The 25,290-nt window shown below is 42.1% G+C and overlaps 1 protein-coding gene across 1 annotated transcript in view; it reads right to left on the reverse strand.

Moving 5' to 3' along the window:
* Positions 1 to 21,976, reverse strand: part of LOC110524086 (calcium/calmodulin-dependent protein kinase type IV) — a 30,975-nt gene extending 8,999 nt beyond the window's left edge. The window contains exons 1-5 of the mRNA XM_021603408.2: positions 21,031 to 21,976; positions 18,198 to 18,276; positions 18,058 to 18,120; positions 17,688 to 17,770; positions 16,798 to 16,870 (exon numbers count right to left, since the gene is read on the reverse strand). Coding sequence (XP_021459083.2) covers positions 16,798 to 16,870; positions 17,688 to 17,770; positions 18,058 to 18,120; positions 18,198 to 18,276; positions 21,031 to 21,137 — 405 coding nt within the window. The 5' untranslated portion in view covers positions 21,138 to 21,976. The remainder of the gene's footprint in view (positions 1 to 16,797; positions 16,871 to 17,687; positions 17,771 to 18,057; positions 18,121 to 18,197; positions 18,277 to 21,030) is intronic.
* Positions 21,977 to 25,290: the final 3,314 nt, after the last annotated feature.

A 25,290-nucleotide genomic window follows, 5' to 3' on the forward strand; every position in this document is an offset into this window, starting at 1 on the left:
ACTGGCAACTTTGTATTTATTGTCATATTTTGTTCTGAAGTTGTCGGCGTCACAGAAAGATTGATAAACCATGTGATTCTATGTTTAGCGGAGACCTTCTGTGTATGAAGTTACGTGGGAGGGCATAAAAAAGCATCTAACGACACACTTAGCTGTTCAATATGTGGTCTGAGGCAGGCGTTCGATTACAAGCATTTTCAAGTGCAACGTTAATAACGATGGTTTTGGGAAACTGCTCTAAGATTTAAACGATGCTCCTACGAAGGTTCTAACAATGAATGTAGCCTTAAGATGCTTTTGGGAAACCGGGCCCTGTACTGTTGTCAAACCTGTTTCCCAAAAGCATCTTAAGGCTATGTTTTTTTGTAGTTGTAATTATCTCTTTATTTAAATGTATCTTTTTCTTCTTTGATCAGGGTTTACACGGACAACAAAAGAAGCGCACCACACAGACAGAGTATAGGGAGTTATGTAAAAATACAGTAAAACAAATATCATAAAATTCAAAGACGGCAGTATCATTTATATGGGCCATTTATGGGCGGTGTTCTACATAATGGAGACTATGTTTTCCAGAACTTTTCAGTCCTCTGGTGCAGGTCAAAAGTGAGTTTTTCTAGGGGAAGAATAGCAGAAGCCTGGAGAGAGGCCACATCCTCGCAGATATGGTGTGGAACTCAACAGCAAAATTCATTTTGGGGCTAAATAGACGTTCAGATCCAGGCTCAAATACAATGTCACAGTCAAAATAAAGTAGGTTCGGTGAAAGAGCAAATGAATTATCTAAGATCTTCTGAATGAACCTCATTCCAATAAGACTGGATTCTATTACAGTCCCAAAATACGTGCATATAGGTGCCAGTAGCTTGTTGACAGTTGAAACATAAATGTGATGCATTCTGTGAAAGTCGAACATGTCTAAGTTCATCGTTTAGTGCATTTTTATTGGATAAGTATTAGAATAAGCCGCCTCAATATTTGCACCGCAGGTGGTCATTACTTTCTACGAGCTGATCCGTCGTCAGTATTGTGAAATATTTTGAATGTTAAAGGTACTTAACTGGGGAAAGCTGATCCGAGAGCAGCGCTCCCTTTCTTTCGATCCTGTCAATATTGACACATGCTCCAACAATGCACTTTGCGACCGTTCTCTCTGCGTGGTGTTTTGGGAAACGCTTGCTACATCTTCTGCTGTTATAGGAAAGATAAATCGTTAAAACACTTGTAAGCCTAAGTTTCATCTCTATTGGGAAACCGGGCCCTGATCAGTTCAAATGCAAGCCGGTGTGGCACTTGTTTCAAAATGAGTTTGGAATGACGTTTTGAAATGCCAAAACAACCATTTAAAAAAAATGGTCTCTCTTGCCATTAGCATTTTAGTTTATATTTATAGTTTGTATATTATTGTCTTTCAAAATGGGGTCCTTCCCACCTTTTCAGTCATGCTTTACAACATGTGAGATCCTAAGCGGTCACCATCTCTGACCCTCCCCCACAGTACAGGCCAGCAGAGCTCAGGGACATTGATTACTGTTTGACCGAGCCAAGCCTGGACTGATTGTAAATCAATAGTAATCATCTGACAGAAATATGCTACTGGATCAATACTCAAGGATACAACATGATTTATCTCTGAATGAGTCACAATTCAATAGTGTTTAGGGTTGGAGCCAAAGCCTGTCCCCACACCGGTCCTTTACAAAATAAGATTGGACAGCCTTGCTGTAGATGTTATAAATGTTATTGCTATAGCCCTACCCAGCAGCATACTACTCTGCATCCAGCTGCTGGCTTGTCTCTGAAGCTACACAGGGTCGATCCTGGTCAGTCCCTGGATGGGAGACCAGATGCTGCTGGAAGTGGTGTTGGAGGTCCAGTAGTCATTCTCCCCTCTGGTCTAAGGAAATCCCAGGGCAGTGAAGGGGATATTACCCTGCATAGGTTTTTTTGTCTTTCGGGATGGGATGTTACAACTGGTATCCTGACTCTCTGTGGTCACTAAAGATCCCATGACACTTAGCGTAAGAGTAGGGGTGTAAACCCCGATGTCCTGGATAAATTCCCAATCTGGACTTCTTACCATCACGGCCACCTAATCATGCCCAGCTCCCAATTGGCTTATTCCTCGCCCCTGTAACTCTTCCCCAGGTCGTTGCTGTAAAATAGAATATGTTCTCAGTTATCTTACCTGGTAAAATAAAGGTCAGTAACTAAATAATACAATACCTTCCCCAGAAGCTGCCACAGTTGTGTAGCTGGATGTTGAGTTCTGTCACCTTTATATACGCAGTCAGTGGTAGTTAAGTACATTTTGTCCATTTTAAGCAGACTTTTACCACAAGAACAAATCCGTTTATGTTAACGTCAATGATCACAACTGTGTGGACTAGATGACAGATCTGTACAGGCTTTGACACTTGAAGAACAGAGAGAATGTCAGAGGCAGCAGAGCAGCCTAAAAATAATTTGGGATTTTGGCAGTGAAGCCCTTTACAGTATATATACAGTACTTCCCCAGAGTCAGGTGAACTCATGGATACCATTTTTATCACTGTGAGACCTGAGGGACACAGCCCAATCAGGGCTTCACTTGGCAGGATTAATTTAAACTCTAAATGAGCAGCCCCTGATCTAAAATTGACTTAACAGACGGGGCCCATTGCTGCAGTAGCTCAGAGGCTCTCTGACTGCTCTCACCATCCTATTCCTCAAGAGTCAAGAGAGTTCCGACTCTGACTACCGGATCGATTGCAGTGTTGTAAGGTTACCATGAAAGCATCAAGTGAAAATAAAAGGAAACATTATGGTGTTTATGGTGGAACTATGAAAATAATGTGTTCAAGAGCAACTGAAGGGGCGGCAGGTAGTGGTTAGAGCATTGGACTAGTAACTGAAAGGTTGTAAGCTCGAATCCCCGAGCTGACAAGGTACTCTGTCGTTCTGCCCCTGAGCAAGGCAGTTAACCCACCGTTCCTAGGCCGTCATTGTAAATAAGATTTTGTTCTTAACTGACTTGCCTAGTTAAATAAAGGTTAAAAAAAGAGCAACTTAAAACAATAAACAACTTATCTGGTAGAAAAAGGCCTATTTCACTTCCTCAAAATCCCCAGAATGAATCTAAGACGACAAGAAATCTGTAATTAATTTTGTCCAAGGATGTTTCATTTTACACATCACTAAGGTGTTTGGGGCAGTATTTCTCAAGTTCCAAAAATATTGATGGGTTGTATTACATTATGTAAACAACGTGACCAAGCGGCGCAGATTACTGTTTGATTTGAGAAGGGTGCTCCTCCCTCACCACTTTTGCCCGTTCACGCCATAGCCCAGTAATCTTAATCCAACTCCCTCATTGTTTGGAGAGAGCCTAGCATTGTTTTATCTCATACGCCACACTGCTTTGGTGGAAATGTTCAGAGAGCCAATTCAACAGCTTAGACATGAGAGGTATGTGGCAGGCTCTACAGTGAATCACGGACTACAAAAGGAAAACCAGCCCCGTCGCGGACCACAATGTCTTGCTCCCAGACAAACTAAACAACTTCTTTGCTCGCTTTGAGGACAATACAGTGCCACCGACACGGCCTGCTACCAAAACCTGTGGGTTCTCCTTCACTTCAGCCAACGTGAGTAAAACATTTAAACGCGTTAAGCCTCGCAAGGCTGCCGGTCCCCCTGCGCAGACCAGCTGGCTGGTGTGTTTACGAACATATTCAATCAATCCTTATCCCAGTCTGCTGTTCCCACATGCTTCAAGAGGGCGACCATTGTTCCTGTTCCCAAGAAAGCTAAGATAACTGAGCTAAATGACTATCGAGCTGTAGCACTCATTTCCGTCATCATGAAGTGCTTTGAGAGACTAGTCAAGGACCATATCACCTCCACCCTACCTGACATCCTAGACCCACTCCAATTTGCTTACCGCCCCGATAGGTCCACAGACGACGCAATCACACTGCCCTAACCCATCTGGCCAAGAGGAATACCTATGTAAGAATGCTGTTCATCGACTACAGCTCAGCATTTAGCACCATAGTACCCTCCAAACTCGTCATTAAGCTCGAGATCCTGGGTCTCGACCCCGCTTTGTTCAACTGGGTCCTGGATTCCTGACAGGCCGCTTCCAAGTGGTGAGGATAGGAAACAACATCTCCACCCCGCTGATCCTCAACACTGGGGCCCCACAAGGGTGCATTCTCAGCCCTCTCCTGCACTCCCTGTTCACCCATGACTGCGTGGCCATGCACACCTCCAACTCAATCATCAAGTTTGCAGACGACACTACAGCGGTAGGCTTGATTACCAACAACGACGAGCCTACAGGGAGGAGGTGTGGGCCCTCGGAGTGTGGTGTCAGGAAAATAACCTCACACTCAATGTCAACAAAACAAAGGAGATGATCGTGGACTTCAGGAAACAGCAGAGGGAGCAGACCCCTATCCTCATCGACGGGACAGTAGTGGAGAAGGTGGAACGTTTTTTAAGTTCCTCGGCGTACACATCACGGACAAACTGAAATGGTCCACCCACACAGACAGCGTGGTGAAGAAGGCGCAGCAGTGCCTCTTCAACTTCAGGAGGCTGAAGAAATTCGGCTTGTCACCAAAAACACTCACAAACAGCATCCTGTCGGGCTGTATCACCGCCTGGTACAGCAACTGCTCCGCCCACAACCGTGAGGCTCTCCAGAGGGTAGTGAGGTCTGCAGAACGCATCACCGGGGGAAAACTACCTGCCCTCCAGGACACCTACACCACCTGATGTCACAGGAAGGCCAAAAAGATCATCAAGGACAACAACCACCCGAGCCACTGCCTGTTCACCCCGCTATCATCCAGAAGGCGAGGTCAGTACAGGTGCGTCAAAGCAGGGACTGAGAGACTGAAACAGCTTCTATCTCAAGGCCATCAGACTGTTAAACAGCCATCACTAACATTGAGTGCTAGCCACTTTAATAATTAAAAATTGGATGTAATAAATGTATCACTAGCCACTTTAAACAATGCCACTTTATATAATGTTTACATACCCTACATTACTCATCTCATATGTATATACTGTACTCTATACCATCTACTGCATCTTGCCGTTCGGCCATCGCTCATCCATATATTTGTATGTACATATTCTTATTCATTCCTTTACACTTGTGTGTGTATAATGTAGTTGTGAAATTGTTAGATAACTTGTTAGATATTACTGCATGGTCGGAACTAGAAGCACAAGCATATCGCTACACTCGCATTAACATCTGCTAACCATGTGTATGACAAATAAAATTTGATTTGTTTCCATTGGACCTTTAATATTTTTGTTGGATTATTAACAGGGTTGAGTAGGTTACTTTCTAAATGTAATCTGTTACTGTTACTAGTTATCTGTCCAAAATTGTAATCAGTAATGTAATTTTTGGATTACCTAAACTCAGTAACATAATCTGATTACATTCAGTTAATTTTTGATTACTTTCCCCTTAAAAGGCATTAGACTTATTAGCAGCAGTTGCAAGGGCACATTTTTCACTGGTTGTCCACTGGTTTTAAAAACAATGATTGATAGGCAGCTTAAACTTCTTGAATGCAACCATTATTGGGTTGAAATACACATTTAGATTTGTGAACAGCCGTCCACAACAACCACAATCTATAAGGCGCAAATAGCTAAATGAGAGAGCAGCAGTGTGATTCACATCAATGCGCTATGTAGATATCAATAATAAGTGGCATCCGTATCGCTGTAGACTACACCACTGCTGTAACGGATTTCCTCCTCTTCGACTGCCCACCCCAACTCACACCCTGACCATACTAAAACAAATAATAAAATAACAGAACTATGGTCAGAACGCGACAACTGCTGTCATCCTTACCTCCAAGCATTTATTCAAGTTGGATAATCTTTGGATGCCGACAGCTTTGGAAGACACAGCTTGGACTGTAGCGTTAAAAAAAAAAGCCTAGTTTTTCAAATGTATCTGTAATCCGATTACAATATTTTTGCTGGTAACATAACGGATTACAGTTACCATTTTATTTAGTTAATCCCTTACATGTAATCCGTTACTCCCCAACCCTGATTATTATTCATTCATTTATTGACTTGAATTATTTTCCATTGGATTACACATTTCCTTGGACTTGCACTTCAGGTAGGACTAAGGTTGTCCGTTATTTAGATGTAGCTCTCTGCAGTGTTGACCCTGACAGGTCTCTTCATTTGTTGATGATTGAATTAGACTTTAGTTCCTTATGTTGAACCCCCATGACCGAGGCAGGCCTCTGTCACACTTGTGTGTAAAGAGAAGACGGACAGCCCCAACTTTAAAGTACTTCTTATGTCATTTTTTAGGTATCTGTACATTACTATTTATATTATTGACAACTTTTAATTCTACTTTACTACATTCCTAAAGAAAATGTCATTTTTACTCCATACATTTTCCCTGACACCCAAGAGTACTTGTCAAATGTTGAATGCTTAGCAGGACAGGAAAATATTCCATTCACTCACTTATAAAGAGAGTATCCCCTGGTCATCCCTACTGCCTCTGATCTGGCGGACTCACTAAACACACACGCTTCGTTTGTAAATTACAGTGCCTTGCGAAAGTATTCGGCCCCCTTGAACTTTGCGACCTTTTGCCACATTTCAGGCTTCAAACATAAAGATATAAAACTGTATTTTTTTGTGAAGAATCAACAACAAGTGGGACACAATCATGAAGTGGAACGACATTTATTGGATATTTCAAACTTTTTTAACTTGGGCGAGCAAAATTATTCAGCCCCCTTAAGTTAATACTTTGTAGCGCCACCTTTTGCTGCGATTACAGCTGTAAGTCGCTTGGGGTATGTCTCTATCAGTTTTGCACATAGAGAGACTGAAATTTTTTCCCATTCCTCCTTGCAAAACAGCTCGAGCTCAGTGAGGTTGGATGGAGAGCATTTGTGAACAGCAGTTTTCAGTTCTTTCCACAGATTCTCGATTGGATTCAGGTCTGGACTTTGACTTGGCCATTCTAACACCTGGATATGTTTATTTTTTAACCATTCCATTGTAGATTTTGCTTTATGTTTTGGATCATTGTCTTGTTGGAAGACAAATCTCCGTCCCAGTCTCAGGTCTTTTGCAGACTCCATCAGGTTTTCTTCCAGAATGGTCCTGTATTTGGCTCCATCCATCTTCCCATCAATTTTAACCATCTTCCCTGTCCCTGCTGAAGAAAAGCAGGCCCAAACCATGATGCTGCCACCACCATGTTTGACAGTGGGTATGGTGTGTTCAGGGTGATGAGCTGTGTTGCTTTTACGCCAAACATAACGTTTTGCATTGTTGCCAAAAAGTTCAATTTTGGTTTCATCTGACCAGAGCACCTTCTTCCACATGTTTGGTGTGTCTCCCAGGTGGCTTGTGGCAAACTTTAAACAACACTTTTTATGGATATCTTTAAGAAATGGCTTTCTTCTTGCCACTCTTCCATAAAGGCCAGATTTGTGCAATATACGACTGATTGTTGTCCTATGGACAGAGTCTCCCACCTCAGCTGTAGATCTCTGCAGTTCATCCAGAGTGATCATGGGCCTCTTGGCTGCATCTCTGATCAGTCTTCTCCTTGTATGAGCTGAAAGTTTAGAGGGACGGCCAGGTCTTGGTAGATTTGCAGTGGTCTGATACTCCTTCCATTTCAATATTATCGCTTGCACAGTGCTCCTTGGGATGTTTAAAGCTTGGGAAATCTTTTTGTATCCAAATCCGGCTTTAAACTTCTTCACAACAGTATCTCGGACCTGCCTGGTGTGTTCCTTGTTCTTCATGATGCTCTCTGCGCTTTTAACGGACCTCTGAGACTATCACAGTGCAGGTGCATTTATACGGAGACTTGATTACACACAGGTGGATTGTATTTATCATCATTAGTCATTTAGGTCAACATTGGATCATTCAGAGATCCTCACTGAACTTCTGGAGAGAGTTTGTTGCACTGAAAGTAAAGGGGCTGAATAATTTTGCACGCCAAATTTTTCAGTTTTTGATTTGTTAAAAAAGTTTGAAATATCCAATAAATGTCGTTCCACTTCATGATTGTGTCTGTGAATTTAAAAAACAATACAATTGTGTCATCTGGTTTGCTTCATATAAGGAATTTGAAATGGTTTATACTTTTACTTTTGATACTTAACTATAATTGAGCAATTACATGTACTTTTAAAACCAAATACTTTTAGACTTTTACTCAAGTAGTATTTTACTGGGTGACTTTCATTTTCTATTAAGGTATCTTTATTCTTACTCAAGTATGACAATTGGGTACTTTTTCCACCACTGGTCTCAACATGATTGTAATAAGGTCAGGACCTCTCTAGTAACCTATGCCACTGGGTCTCATCAGCCACACACAGAGGCCCTGGGAGGAGACATATAATGACCTAGTCAAAATATAGCCCTGTTTCCACCGTGAGTCCCGGGGCGGCTAACAACACCCACGCGGCGCCACGCTCTCGTCATTATCGCACACTTCCCTTCCCTGCTGTGAACGCCCAGACTCATTCCGGCAAATTAACCAGCGAAGTCTCTGAGAAAGCCTGTGGTTAAGCCCCAAGTCTGCCATCAGCTACTGTAGCTAGAATGGGCAGTAAGTGCCCAGCCTGACTGCTATTAGTTCTAATGGAAAACTCTTCCCTCCCCTGCCAGGCTGGCTATTGATGGGCCTCCACGCAGAACCTTTTGAACCCATCTCCCCTGAGATGTTCTGGCTCTGTCTGCCTGGGAGAAAGGTTGTAAATTACAGTCTGTGCTGCTGTGCACTAGCCGGGCTGGGATGGCTGGGGAGGGCCCAAAGTGTACGAATGAGTCATGGCGGTGTCGATGGTTTATTAAATTTGTGTACCGGGGCTTTTGACAGATGTCGTTTTTTAATGAGATGACAAAAAAAAAACAGAGTGGGAGCAGGCTGCTTAGATACAGCATGCACAGAAAGATGGGGGGGGGGGGTGTGTTCTCTATGGTGATTAGTTTCACACAGACTTGAGCATAAATTATGTTGAGAAATTTGTTGGAAAATGCCATGGTTAGTCAGGGCTGGTTCTACTCCCCCACCGCACGGGCAAAACATTTTAGTGCCCCACCCCCCCTCTTGACGTAGGAGAGAAAAATGGACGTTCTAAAGTCAATTTCCTGCAATTCTACCCATTTTTCCATTACTTATGCCATGATTTCTGAGTGAGAGTGACTAACAAAATCAATGGGGGGCCCCCTGGAGGTCAGGGCCCCTGGGCACACGCACTGTGTGACCGGTCGGTATTACTACAAGTTTAGATAGCTGGCTAGTCTATTTTCCAATCTAAAAATTGTTAGCTGACATGGCTAATTGAATGACTGTCAATGACTGACATCAGAGAAAAATAGCTGATGCACAAACAAAATTCAAACTTGCACCTTCTACTTGTATTCTACTATTCTAACTCTCAACAGTAAGTTGAGACCCCAACTTAGTTCTCACTTATGTCACTTATACCTGCATGGTTTCATGGAGTATTGATTAAATTGGCCTATTTCATTGGCCTATTACTGAAAAACGTGTATGATATGAAAATTGATTTATAGCCGGTAATTAAAAAGTGCTGGGCCTCTATCTCTGCTCGCGATCATTAAAAATGCCCCTGCATAGGTGTTTATGACTCAAAACCTATTAACGGTGCTCCATAACCCCACAGAATGCCCTATGCACGGAGGCTATATGCCAAATAAAGAAATCATGTAATTACACAATAAGAAGCAATAAACTGTATTGGTTCTGTGCAGCTTCATCATAAGATTGTTTCGTGGCAGGTATGATGTATACATGCGGTAGCATATACACTCAGCAATCATAAATGTCAACATCCTGAAAGTAAAAGTAGCCCTCAGTTGATGAACTATGAGATTGGAGCACTGAAGGGGAAACAGTCTGAAAGACGGTATGAGTGGTGCTGCTTGTCCACTCACACATAAACAAAACCTCCAAACTCTGCACCCCCCCCCCCCCCCCCTTATCTCTGTCATGCACACACGCACACACACACACACACTCATAAACACCTGATGCACCTACGCCCACTCCCCCCAGATTCAAAGCCTGGAGCGAGCACACATGGATGAGATGTATCCCACCACACAGCCACCAGTGTTAAGCATGCTTTAGAATTAGAGGTGTGAACGTTAAAACTTCAACGGAATTGGGATTGTTAATGTTACGAAAAAATCCCTTACCCAAAAACAGTGTTATTCACAGAGATTTGTTCTTTAGGAGGTCCTTCACGTGTGAGATAAGTCAGATGTGTGAAAAAAATCTATTCACGATGAGAAAAAATGTGGAGAAGCCTTTGAACTTGGTGCTACAATGTTCTATCTGCAATCCAATCACACAATGCTGGGTTGTCAATCAAAATGCTGGGTTGTCAATCAAATATTTTTGATGTACTTTTTGAGTCATGAAAGCGGAAGACATCACAAAGCAATTCTGAGATCTGAGACTTGCAAAATACTCTCTCAAAACCATAAATTTGCAGATAGAAGACATTGGGGGCTTAGCCCAAAGCCAGCATGGGGGTTAAAAGTAAACAACTGTTTTTAATAGTAATTTCACAGGCTTTTTCACCTCACCTGCAAATTATTTGTAAACCATGTTTTACTTTTTCACTGTCTGTATTTCAGCTCTTATATTTTGTGCAAATAAAACTGAATTAAAACCTATAGAGAAGCATGAAGTGTGACTGTGTGCTCAATCCACCTATATTCTCTTTCCATGTGCCCTCTTCTGTTGCTGTCTCCGTGTCTTGTTTGTTACTGTCTCCTATGTCTATCCTCTTCTGTTATGGCCTGTTCTGTTCTTCTGGTGTCTCTCCATCATATCCTATTCTTCTATTGCTGTCTATGTGTCTTGTCTGGTTTCCCTCTCCATCATTTCCTCTTCTTTTGCTGTTTCTGTGTCGTGTCTAGTGTGCCGCTAGTTTTTCAATCCAAAACGGTCAAGGGGATACTGGGGTAGCTGAACTTGTTTTGGGCCTGTGTCTGGGTCACCTAAATCATCCTTTTCCCTACCATTTGCCCCTGGCTGCTGCTGTTGTAAGTGTTCCACTGGACTGCTGTTCTCATCTGTCCTCCTTTGCTCATCTGAAAGCTAGCAAGGTAGGGGTGCAACATGTCATTAGTTAGTTTTAAAGGGCGACTACACGTCTTGATTTGGCCTCGTTTCAGATTTGGTTCATTAACAAAGGCTAGCGGCCATGGCTGAAATTAAACGCGAGCTGGTTTCGGGGTTGTGATTTGATGTGGGCGTGTGTGTGTGTGTGTGTGTTCGCAGGTGGGAGGAGTTAGCCAAACTTTTTCACCAATTAGCTACAGCTGGCTGGTGTGCGACCTGACTTTGGATAGCCTATCTCTGGGGCTAGTTAGGGACCGTCAATAAATTACACAATGTAAATTGGACAATATTTTCATGTTGCACACCTCTTAGTTTTCTCATTAAATGCTTTTAATATTTGTATATGAATTTCTACAATTTATAGTTGGTTTCAGGTTTTTCAGTTACCGTATACTGACACGACCAGGGCAACTAATCTGTAAGGAAAAAATGTCAAGTGTCTACGTAACAGTGCAACACAACTCCAAACATGATAGATAAGAAGCTACATAGCCCCTAGACTATATGAATATAAAGAGACATGAGCAATTTTTTTTTACCTGTACAATGGAATAAGTTATAAGACCTCTATGATTCATTTCATTTGGTCACTTGTACCAGGTCATTTGAGATGTTAAGTTATCCTCAAAGGTTATGTAATCTTAAGGGCCTGTGTATTTTTCACTGTTTTGTTCACCTTCAATCGAACCATAAAGCTGGCCATCTTTTCCCCTCTCTTCATGGCTGCCCTTCCCTTCTAAGTTCAAGTTTGATTATTCGTCACATACACATGATATACATGGAGTGCACAGTGCAATGAAATGCATACTTGCAGGATCACCTAAAGACAATGCAACAACAGAAAAAAGTAATTAGCTAAGTGAATGAAAAGAGTAATACAAATAAAATCTCAATTAAATCATTTCACGAAGTGAATAAATGGCTGTTTTTAAATAGTTACATAACCTATATGGAAATAACAGACATGAGCTATGCATGTTTACCTGTAGAATGGAATACGGCCTGTATGATTATTTAACTTTGTCAGTTTTACCACTTTAAACAGGGTTAAATATAATGTTGTCGTAAAGTTCCGCTTCAGTCCACACTATCAGAAGTCCCAAAACATTATCTTCGGTCTGAGCTCGACACGCTAGCTACAGACACGAAACCTATCAAATACACTTGCTGGAAATAAACACTTCGTCTTAATATCATGACAACATTCTTTGCTTGCTCATGACACCCAATAGCTTAAGGATGCTGAGCGCTAGCGCTAGCTTATTAGCATTAGCCAACCTTTATGTTGGGAGAGACTAGCTCGTTAGCTATAAACCTGTGGCGAACTCTTTCTGGCGTTTCTGCCCTCCACCTCATTCATTGCTGCCTCAATTTGCTCAACCTGCTAGCTTTTTTTGCCACTCTTTCGGAAGAAGTTCTGAATATCCATATTTGCTCTGTTCTATAATTTGTCAGTCAAACATGTTTTTTAATACTGCATATAGAGCAAGTGATGTGTGGTTACGGAAACTCATATCAGACCTTTTTACCTCTGAAAGGTTGGTGGCTGGATCAAAAACCTCTGAAGCCCAGGTCTAATGATGCCACTGGATATAACCTTATAGTCCCAAGTCCTTGATTATTCATATCATAGGTTCTGGTCCTCTTTTGCAATTACTTCGGGTTTTTTCCAGCAATTTTTCAGAAAGCTCTTTATGGTATAAACAAATAAATACAGGTGCCTTAAAGCCAGTTTAAGGTCCCATTGGAGAAGCATTGCTGTTTTTGTCTTGTTCTATATCAATACGAAAACCTCCATGGAAGGAGTATTTCACTCCAGATTTTATTGATATCTAGCAAGTAGTTTACTGACTTTGGGTGTCTACATTAATGTGGACGCTACCATGATTACGGATAACGACTGGGAATAATGATGAGTCAGAAAGTTACAGAGGCATAAATAGCATACACAGCTAGCATGTCTTGGGGGTATGATATTTGTGCATCTGTAACTTTCTCACTTATCATTATTCATCTGTTGCATACCGTTTTGTTTGTTTGAACAATAGTAGGAGAAAAGACCGCCAAATTAAGTTTCATCAACTGCCTAAGGACCAAGCTAAACGAACCTCATGATTTCAGACTATACGCCGCGATAATGATGGAAAGCTGTGGGCTCCGGTTACTTGATACATCTGTGTGTGTTCGAAGCACTTCAACACCGGTAAGTTGCTAGCTAACACTTGTTTGTATCTAACTAGCTTATGTGTATTGTCTGTGTAAACTAAGTAGGTGGAAATATCGCCATAGGCTACTTTGGGCCATTTGGTAGGGCTATCTCCCCAGCTGGTCTACAGCAAGTTGAAAGCACATACAGTGGCTTTGGAAAGTATTCAGACCCCTTGACTTTTTCACATTTTGTTAAGTCACAGCCTTATTCTAAAATGTATTAAATTGTTTTGTTAAAAAAATAAATAATAATATAACCACATTTACCAAGTATTCAGACCCTTTACTCAGTACTTTGTTGAAGCACCTTTGACAGCGATTACAGCCTCAAGTCTTCTTGGGTGTGACACTACACTATAAGCTTGGCACACGTGTATTTGGGGAGTTTCTCCCATTCTTCTCAGCAAATCCTCTCAAGCTCTGTCAGGTTGGCTGCACAGTTATTTTCAGGTTTCTCCAGAGATGTTCGATTGGGACTCTGGCTGGGCCACTGAAGGACATTTGGAGACTTGTCCCAAAGACACTCCTGTGTTGTCTTGGCTGTGTGCTTAGGGTCGTTGTCCTGTTGGAAGGTGAACCTTTGCCACAGTCTGAGGACCTGAGCACTCTGGAACAAGTTTTCATCAAGGATCTCACTGTACTTTGCTCCATTCATCTTTGCCTCGATCCTGACTAGTCTCCCAGTCTCTGCCACTGAAAAACATCCCCACAGCATGATGCTGCCATCACCGTGCTTCACAGTAGGGATGGTGCCAGGTTTCCTCCAGACATGACACCTGGCATTCGGGCCAAAGAGTTCAATCTTGGTTTCATCAGACAAGATAATGTTTTGTTTCTCATGGTCTGAGAGTCTTTAGCTGCTTTTGGCAAACTCCAAGTTGGCTGTCATGTGCCTTTTCCTGAGGAGTGGCTTCACTCTACCATAAAGGCCTGATTGGTGGAGTGCTGCAGAGATGGTTGTCCTTCTGGAAGGTTCTCCCATCTCTAGAGCTGTCAGAGTAAACACCGGGTTCTTGGTCACCTCCCTGACCAAGACCCTTCTCCCCTGATTGCTCAGTTTGGCCAAGCGGCCAGCACTAGGAAGAGTCTTGGGGGTTCCAAACTTCTTCCATTTAAGAATGATGGAGGCCACTGTGTCTTGGAGCTCTACGGACAATTCCTTTGACCTCATGGCTTGGTTTTTGCTCTGAAATGCACTGTCAACTGTGGTACCTTATATAGACAGTTGTGTGCCTTTCCAAATCATGTCCAATCAATTGAATTTACAACAGGTGGATTCCAATCAAGTTGTAGAAACATCTCAAGGATGATCAATGCAAACAGGATGCACCTGAGCTCAATTTTGTGTCTCATAGCAAAGGGTCTGAATACTTATGTAAATGTGGTATTTTTGTTTTTTGCACAAATGTATAAAAACCTATTTTCACTTGAGGCATTTTTTTTATTTAATCCATTTTAGAATAAGGCTGTAACGTAACAAAATGTGGAAAAAGTCCAAGGGGTCTAAATAGTTTCCGAGGGCACTGTATAGGCAAGCCAACAGGATTAAACTTTTCCAAGTATCTAGACCGTTCAAGGGGCAGGTGAAGACAGGAAGTAGTTACGCGACATATCTAAGACTAGCGAATTAGATCGAGACAAACTTCTCTCGCTAGCCAGTCAGCTAACCGGCGAAAACGCTAAGGGTTAACAAACAGTGACTTAAGTATAATGTGGCAGCTTTACTGTCAGTGTTAGCAGGTCGGGTAACAAATTGGAGTGGCAGAATAAGTATCATGCAAATCATTTGTTGTTGTGACTGCCAAGTGTGTTAATAACGACACGTGAAGCTGCTGAAAACTTTTCTTGAAACTACAAAAAGCGGCACTAGTTATCTTAGGCTAGGCTATGGGAGTAACGGGAGTACCCTACTCGGGGAGTAACGGGAGTACCCTACTCGGGGGGCGTGGCCACATTAAGCCACGCCTCACTGTGTGTATCTACGGCGAGCTCTGTTGTCGAGTAGAAAGAACGTCATTTCCCCCTAGTGGTCATATGCAATAGGATGTGGTAGGACCATATTTTGCATTGCGAATTCATATGGAACGATAAGAAACATGCATACAATTCTAAACGGGGAAAACCGATAGATAAATTGCTGTTTACAATTTTTTTAATTCTCCACTTGTCACATCCTTATTTAGAAAACGAAAGCAGTGGCCATATGGGCATCACAGCAGCGGCTTGATCACACAGGCACGCACTCGCTAGCACTGTTACATAACAGGCAGCCCACATTCCTGCTGCCTGCTGCCTCTCTTGGTCAGAAGATTAAGAGGCTGTTAAAAAGAATTGCTATGGCTCTCTGAGAGGATTATTTCACACTTTCAGCTCACCAAACACACATACGCACGGATACACACACACACACAGTCACTCAAACACAAGTACGTTCACACACACACGCATCCGTCATTCCTCTAGCTGAGACCGATGCCACATCTGACCCACATCTACCGTGTGTGTGTGTGTGTGTGTGTGTGTGTGTGTGTGTGTGTGTCTGTGTCCAGCCAAGCCCTTAGCTGCTTGTATTCTGGGATTACAATACATTTTGTATTTCTAAAAAAAGGCTCTCACACTAATCTTCTGGTTAACATTCATTGGTGCCATTGCCAAGTCTTAAACCCCAAAACAATGTTTAGTGGCATTTTTCCACTGACAAAATAATCATGCTCTATTTTTGGGAGATATCATTCTGCCTGCAACAGGGCTCAGCGCTGCCTGCAACAGGGCTCAGCGCTGCCTGCAACAGGGCTCAGCGCTGCCTGCAACAGAGCGCAGTGACTGACTGCACATACTAGCTCACTGGAAATATGAAATAGGAAGCATATTGAACTCTGTGCTAAAATGCGATTAGACTTTAGAAGTGTGTGCAGTGACTGGACACAGAGAAGACCAAACCTGAAACAAATGGAATATTAAGCCTAAAAGTATGTGCATTTCCCTATGCAAAGTACGGATAAGAGACCTGTCTCAACTGAACAAACCTCATCAAAATGACAACGCTGAAAAGTCTCTCAGCTCCATGTTGACCTGTTTTCTATTGAAGCTACTGCAGATCAAATCCAATTTCAATTGTCACGTGCGCCGAATACAACAACCTCACAGTGAAATGCTTACTTTTACAAGCCCTTATTAACCAACAATGCAGTTTTAAGAAAAATACATGTTAAGATGATTGCCACCATAGTGAAAGACAAAACATATTGCAGCAACAGCATCTCTACTCTCTCTTCTCTGCATAGAAGGGAGTGTATCTCAATGTAACTGTGCATCTCAGAATTTTTAGCAAATTCCAAAGCATTTGGTGAAATAAGGCACATTTCTACTCAATAGCCCATCAGTGTCCATTCAATCACATATCTTACCGCCACTGCCTCCAGAATCTGCTTGATGACATGGGCAGCATCTCTCTCACTGTAGTAGCCTCTCTCCACGATCCTAAAGGGGTAGAAAGAGCCTAACGGTCAAACACTGTTCAAACGTTACACAGGGTTCAAATACCCCACTTTGGAAGAGAGCGGGCCCTCAACTCTGTAGTGAGGGAAAATAATAGGGCCGGGACGATACCAGTACCACGATACTCGTTAGTATCGTGGCAAGGAAACAAAACACGAAGCGAGTTGAATGTATTTAGGAAAACAGTCCTAACGTTGGGAACAAACATCATTATGTTGTCATCCAGAGTCACATGTATTTATTTTCCAAGCTACAGCACACATTGTTTTACAAACACTAGGTTTTTAAAGGACCAAATAGTGTGCTTTGTGTTTTCATTTTTGCCACGGAAGAAATATTGCGATACTGGTATTGTCACAGACCTGATAATAGGTACTTGTTACTGTCAAACATTCATAAGCCTATAAGATGATAGGAGGATAACGAGTTTAACAGACAATTTAATTTGGCTATTATACAAAAACAATTAAAAAATAGAGAAACAGACTCATATTGATTATTCATGATGAGTTTTACAGATGAGTGGGGTATTTGCTCAAACCACAGTGTTCTAATCGGTTTCCTGGCAACAGTGCTGGTGAGGGCCATTACAAACATAATTTTCTATTCCTTTTATGCTCTACATCTCAATAACGCCTGTGTCATAAATTGCTGCTAATGACAAAGCAGGCAAATGGAACAGGGGGACTGAGTGAGGCCACTGACTCCACCTCTGGCCTCGCCGAAGTGAAACCAATTTCAGCAGGGATATAGGGTTGAGACGGGGGTCGTAAGGGTGGTATATTTTGGGCTTAAGCACCTGTCAAATAGTTCCCCTCCAGTCACCAGCTCCAAGATGAGGGCGATGTCTGTCTCTGTCTCAAAGATCTCCTTCAGGCGGATCTGAGGTCCAAAAGCCACAGGTAGAGGGGAAGACGATATTGAGAACTCGCCAAAAATGTTGACAAAAACATAATAAAAACATTCATGTTACTAAGGTCCCCATTAATACTCCTTTAATTCACATTCTTAGAAACAATTTTTTTTTAAACAATACAACATATCAAAAACATTGGAGTTGCTAGTATCCTACAAGTCACCACTATTGTTCATGTCCATCATGGGCTGAGAAAAGATAACATTTGAATGTTTATAAGCGGCGTATTGGATCAAATAAAGTGACCTCTTACAATATTCGGGTGGGAAAGTCGCAGCAGGACACCAATTTCAGTCCGCACTATTTTCTTGTCGATCTGAAATGGGAAGAACGAGAATGAGAGCCCCCATTAGGATCCTGTCAGTGTAACTATAAAATGGCCGATGGACTCACAGTCTTCTTGAGGACCTTTGCAGCATAGGGCTTCTGTGTCTTCTTCTCCTCCGTGCGAAACACCACTGACGTGGCCCCCCTAGGAAGAAGGTAAATCGGTTAACAGCTCCGATTATATGGTTCTCTCCATGGGGCAATGATTCAGCATTGTATCTCAAGTTCTACTCATGAACTTCTTATGAATCATAAGTAAGTATAATGTCATTTGCTCATCCAACGTAACACTCAAAAGCTGACATCCACCTCAAGCACTACAATAACAACTCCACGGTGAACCGTTCGATGCAGCATCCATCTACATGCTTATTGCTAACACTGATAAATCAAACCCGTTGTGGAGGAAAAAATACAGAAAGCATTTCAAAGCCATGGCACGATTTACATGAGAGGCCAGAGGGTAGCACTAAGTATGAGCTGAAACCGCGAGTAATCTGTTAATACGTGACTGGGCTGTCTCGTGTTGTCTGTTGCTTTTAAATCGACTTGGGAATCTAGAGATAATGCCCTGGCCCAGCGTGTATCTTTATTAGTTCGAACTAGGGAAAGCAGTAGCAGCAGAAGACACAGCAGCAGCTGAGCTGTGGGTTGCCTAGGACAACTGGAGCACCACATGTATCTTGCTTCACTTGAACAGTCTATATGACCTCACACATACAGATGGTTATGTGTTCTGGTGCTCTATCTATATGATATACGTTCATCAGTAGAGTCCCACTGTTTCATATCTGTATTTTGGTATATCTCAACATTGAAAGGTATCATTTTTTTTTTATCAATGTGTGTTCAAATTCAGTTGAGCCGTTGAAGAAATAGAGGCCTTTGTCGCAACAGTATTTTCTCGGGATTTACTAATCCGCTTCGATACCGGTATACCATCATCAAGTGAGCTATCGATATGTACATGTGTACAATCATTACTATTCAATACCGCCAGCATAACTGGTATTTTGGTCAGATAGAATCGGATGTCGATTGTGTAAAACTGAACTAGGTCGTTATTAAGAGAGCGGTCAGAATAAAACCACACAGTGGAATAAGGAGGGTGTACTGGCAGGAGCCAGCAGCTATCTAATCTGGGACTTCCCCTCAGTAGTATCCCTATGGGGGCACTCGGCATTTGCCCTGCTTAGGAAATGATTCCCTGTTTCTCCAGCAGTCCTGCTACTGCTAATACAATCCAGGCATAATCATCCCGCAGCCCTCTCGACACCACTCTCATAGCAGTAGGGTCTCCTTGGTAACCAGGACAACTCTCCTTGAAAAGTAGACCCCTAACAACTGTGCACACCCTTATATGGGGAGGCTGGGGGAAGCTGAGAGTAAGCTGTGTATGTTTACGTGCATGAAGCAAGTACCAGTGGCTGAACTGGCCTATTGTTTACGATCGATCTGCAGACTTGTTGATGGATCCTCAAATGTCGATCACAGATGATTCATTCAGTAAACGTCTGTATCTGAGTCAATATGCGCTGTTGGTGTTCAATTGTTACTGCTAATTCTAGCAAACAGTGGCACTACTTTAAGTAATAACCATATCATTTGATTTGGATCTAGTGTTCTGTGTTTGAGTTCTGTAAAGGGACGTGTGGACAGCTTTCTGAACGCTTGGTATACAGTTTGTTATACCACTGACAGTGAGATCTCTCCCCGAAGGGACAAAATGGGTGCCTGTCCATTATACATGCAGTTGTGGTGTGAAATAAGGTTTCATATAAAGGCACAGGCGCATTGGTGCTGCATACTGTTCCACAGTATATCCAACGGAAATATGACTTCTGATTCACATTATATGGCCAACCCTAACTGCACTGTGCCGTTTCAGATATTCTCTCACACTGTCCCAGCAACTACGGCGGATGTGTAACCAGGCCAGCCCAGTACAGCTCTGCTTGGCATAGATTATTTTTTCCCCTATAGTGTGAATTAGCAATTACAGTGAGCCTGTGTTTTGAGTCAGAACCATGGACATGGTGGGATATTGTTGTTTACGCCTGCTGACGAATGTCTTCATCAAACGCATGAATACCCAGAAGGGCTCCAATTGCCACTCCATCTGTCAGTCAGACCCCCAAACTTCAACAGACCACTGACACCCACTCCAAGTGACAAATATTGACATGTTGACATTGTCAATCTGGATGTGATGTAAGAGTGTACTTAAGCCAGACTCATGTGGATGGAGGGGAGGGGAGGGGAGTGGAGGGGTCAGAGGTAGTGGGAGATTCCATATAGAGCCTCTGAAAATGGTCTGTAACACCTGTTTCCTCCATACTTGCACTAATCCCTTCACGTTTCACTGTTGTCCAGTGCTAAGCCATGTGTTGCTCCCATTACAATGAGAGGTCATATCCATATCCATAGCAAACACAGTAGGCTGTTTACCCCTCTGACAGAGTGAAGATCATGTTTTGACACATGTTGATTGTGTCTTGGCATCAAGGTTAGTAGGCTACTTATGAGGTGAGATGGGAGAGAAATTGTCACTTGTTAACAGGAGGAGCTGTCCATGGTGCTGAACTATGCATATGCAATTGATACCTCGTTCTGAACTGGTCTAAAATATGTGTTCTGTCTGTCCTGTCAGAGAATCAAACCTAATCCATGTGTAATACACAGTAGATAAATACTGAAATTGTAAACATGGTAATTCAAAATGTATACTCTAGCTATAGCCATAACCTAATGAAATACTATTGGATGAAATTCAACTGATATGTTTTTCTGCAGTACATGAACCAGAAACAAGCCCTTCTGATAGTTATGAAGGTCATGATGCTGGTGGTAGTTACTGCATGCATTGGAGTCAATAAAGGCACAGACTACAGTACTCTACCTTCCCAGTTCTGGACCCATGGTGTAAAACTCATCCATGGAGACATCTCGGCGCGAGCCATCGACCCAGTATTCCACCGGGGTGGCACCGGAGCGTGAGGTTGGCATGTTGATGTTGGCCAATCACACAACACACAGGATTCCTGAGGAGCGCAAAGCCCAAACTCACACTACTTGCCCTCTTTTTAAGATTAAAACGTAATTCTCCGTTTAAATAGAAGGAAGAGAAGACATTAGTCCTGTGTTGTTGAGTTGTAGTTGGTTAACTACTCTCACCGTTATATTAAGTCAAAGATCAAAGATAATCCGGATGTTTACGTTTCCAGTAAAGCAGCGAAATATATAGTTAGCTCCGATATCAAAATCCTGCAGGCTTCGCTTTACATCTCACCCTTAGTCACTATGCTATATACCACATTACAAAAAAACAGCCATTATTATTCTAGTATTGCAATATATCGACACAATTTCATTCGCGCATTCATAGCTATCCTTTACTCGAAGTTTACTGTGCCATATCCAAATGTGTCGCAGCTTCCATCAGGCCTCCCTGTGTGAGTGCCCGAATCCATAAACCTAGTAGCCTATGCTTTGATCTTCTGCAGCACAATCCCACCCACGACAGCTCACTAATTAAAACATCACTATATCATGCAACGAACCACCTCAATTGTCCATGATACCAGTAGCGTCTGAGGTTCGTGATAAAGAATATTCCATGGTCCGAGGTAGAAAGCTTTATGGTACTAATTAAATCATGATCCGTCAATATGTTTATGTAGCTGCTGTCTTACAATTTGGCAAAATATAGATTTCGTCTCGCGGCTGATGCAGGCTGCACTATTGGTCTTTATGAACGCCCATCCAATGATCTGCTCGCTATACAATATTTGGTATTTCTTTCATCCTCGGTTTGGGTTGGGTAGGTGGTGGCGGTTAGGCTGGTGTTTTCGGTGTTGGGGGGGGGGGGGGCTAGAGGGAATCTGTAATCTCAGCTCCACGCCCTCCACAGATTTCTTCCAATCAGTTGCATTTTCACCACAATCACTATCTGCGCTGCAATTGGAAGTCAAAACAGTCAATCAAAACCATGTTATTACGCGTGTATCCCACCTGTAAAGCCTTGGTCCACATATGGCATTGTATAGGGTATATGCAACCTTACATTTCAACGAGCAGACCATTCTGAAAATACTCGACCGATTTTGGATGTCAACAATGCTGGCAATGTATTTTAATTAACTGATGTGTGGAGGGAACCCCATGTCTAATATTTGGCTTCATTATCTTTACTAGAAAGGGGTGAAATGATAGAATAATAGTCTGAATGTTTCATGTGATAATCATGTTCTGCTGTGTACTGTATGCTTGCTGAGTTCAGCGGTGCTGAGTTCTGTGGTTATTATAGGTCGTTATCAATATGGTGTAGAGCGTTTGATTTGACTGCTGGGGGGCAAGGATAACTCCAGCTCCGCTAAAACCATTGACAACGACTTGCTGTTTTCGAGGGGATTGCTGAATGCATGTTATAACTATTTGGTTTAAATATCATCACCTCTTGAAGTGCATAGTCAGAAAGACACATTAACGAGTATTCCACATTTAGCTCTATCTTCAGAGTTATACAGCAAGTATCGGCATGCTTTTCATCATCAATAAACATACTAGAAATAAGCAATGACGCACGACGGGTATGCAGGGTTTGAGAGTAACGGATTACATCCGTTACATGTAAGGGATTACAAAAAACGGTAACCGTAATCCGATACATTACCAGCAAAACTATTGTAATGAGATTACAGATACTTTTGAAAAACGACATGATTACTTCGAGGATTACTTTTAAATTCAGAAGGGAGGTTTGCGAAAAAAATCTTTGACACTTCTCTCTTTTTTCTCAATGACATTCAATTCAACATTGAAAAAGGGCGCACATGTAAATTTGTCCCACCTGAGCGAGTCTGACCCGAAGTCATAGACCACTATGATGAGACACCAAATGGGTTTGATGGATCGCGGGAAAAGAGCAGGAATATGCGTTTGTAGGCTACAGTCCAAGCTATGTCTTCGAATGTTACGACTGCTGTCGATATCCAAAGATTATCCAATTTGAATAAACGCTTGGAGGTAAGAATGACAGCGACTGTGTAATCTACGGCGATACGGATATCACTTATTATTGCTATCTACATAGCGCATTGATGCGAATCATACTGCTGCTTTCTCATTTGGCTATTTGCACTTTACGGATTGTGGTTGTTGTGGATGGCTGTTCACAAATCTAAATGTGTATTTGAACCCAATAATTGTTTAATTCAAGAAGTTTAAACTGCCTATCAATCATTGTTTTTGAAACCAGTGGACAGTCAACAAGTGGAAAATGCTCTCTTGCCACAGCTGCACAGTGCGGATCCCAGGCTAAGGAATAGAAGTGAGGCTTTTATTGCTACATTTTTATTGCAAACTTTTGAAAGACTTAAACGGGCAATCTGTAGTTGCTACATCCATTTTTGGACTTATTGTTGGAATTATATATACACTACCGTTCAAAAGTTGGGGGGCACTTAGAAATGTCCTTGTTTTTGAAAGAAAAGCTCATTTTTCTGTCCATTAAAAATAACACCAAATTGATCAGAAATACAGTGTAGACATTGTAAATGTTGTAAATTACTATTGTACCTGGAAACGGCTGATTTTTAATGGAGTATCTTCATAGACTTACAGAGGCCCATTATCAGCAACCATCACTCCTGTGTTCCAATGGCACGTTGTGTTAGCTAATCCAAGTTTATACTTTTAAAAGGTTAATTGATCATTAGAAAACCCTTTTGCAATTATGTTAGCACAGCTGAAAATTGTTGTCCTGATTAAAGAAGCAATAAAACTGGCCTTTAGATGAGTTGAGTATCTGGAGCATCAGCATTTGTGGGTTCGATTAAGGAGGGAGCAGAAGGTGGAAAAGAGACTTGGAATTTAGCAGCAGACACAGAAGAAGAGAAGGTAGAGAGGAGGAAGTGGCAGGATAATGGGGCCTCCAGAAGTTTAGTTTCCCTCCATTGTCACTCAGCTTCCCGCAGCCCTGTTCTCTGAACACGCAGTGAGTCAGTGGCCGTGTCCGAAATCTGGCTACATACTTAAACTGCATCCTGTGTACTAATCTTACTACAAACTATTTGAAACATACTATTTAGTAAAAACGTTTGTAGTTAGCAACAAATATCAACATACTACTCATCCATACTAAGAAGGTGTCATGAAATGTGAAATCATGCTTGCTCCCCGCTATTCATGTATTCTGGTAGGGCGTTATCAGCTGTTGTCGAACACATGTGGTTGTGAAAAACTATTATCTTCCTCAATAGTGTGCAGGGAATTCTACTAGATGAAAAGCTGAAATGAGTATGACATCCTGGCATTTAAAGTATAGTAGATTTTCAAAATTTCACATACTATGAGACTTTCTTTTTTTGCATACTCAAAACAACCTACTATTTAGGACGCAAGTATGGGTATTTGGACACAGCCACTCATCCACGGTGCAGGAATGCCACTCATCCACGGTGCAGGAATGGCGGGTTCGGCTGGCCAGGAGGAAAGGGGACAGTGGGAGTCAAATGAGGCAGAAAGGGAAGAGAGTAGGGTCGAATAGGCAGAGTTAGGAGACAGGAGTGAGAAGGATTTAGCAGAAGGACGAGATGATAGGATAGAAGAGGAGAGAGTAGTGGGAGAGAGAGAGCGAAGATTGCGACGGCACATGACCATCTGGGTAGCGGCTGAGTGGGTAGGGTTGCTGGACAGTTGCTATCAGCTGTTCAGATGTTTCTTCGCCAGCACACATCTCCAAGCCCGGGAGCTTCCGGTTGTTTGAAGCAGCAGAAGCAGGTGTAGAGATGCTACCACATTGAGACTCTTCAGACTAAAATGTAGCATTAAATCCTCTGAGCATCCTGAGGGGAGACAGAAGGGAATAATGGGCTCATTTGTGAATAGAGACTCAAAAATTATAATAATTAAAAAGGTTTTGTGAGGTCATCTGATCAGGAGTACTATTAATGTACTCTCTTTATAAATATTTTTTCTTGAAATATTATATGATGCCAAATACTTTGTATAACGACTTTGTCAATGTGCTTTGGACCTCAATAAAAGACCAAAGAAATGTGACTCCACAAGGGCAATGAGTCTCAACTTCAGATTTGTTGATTTTCTATTTATTTGCAATTAATAAAAGTACAGATTCCGAGCTTCATAATGACGTATC

Source organism: Oncorhynchus mykiss, chromosome 5 (genome assembly GCF_013265735.2).
Source record: "Oncorhynchus mykiss isolate Arlee chromosome 5, USDA_OmykA_1.1, whole genome shotgun sequence".
In the NCBI taxonomy this organism is placed as follows: Eukaryota; Metazoa; Chordata; class Actinopteri; order Salmoniformes; family Salmonidae; genus Oncorhynchus; species Oncorhynchus mykiss.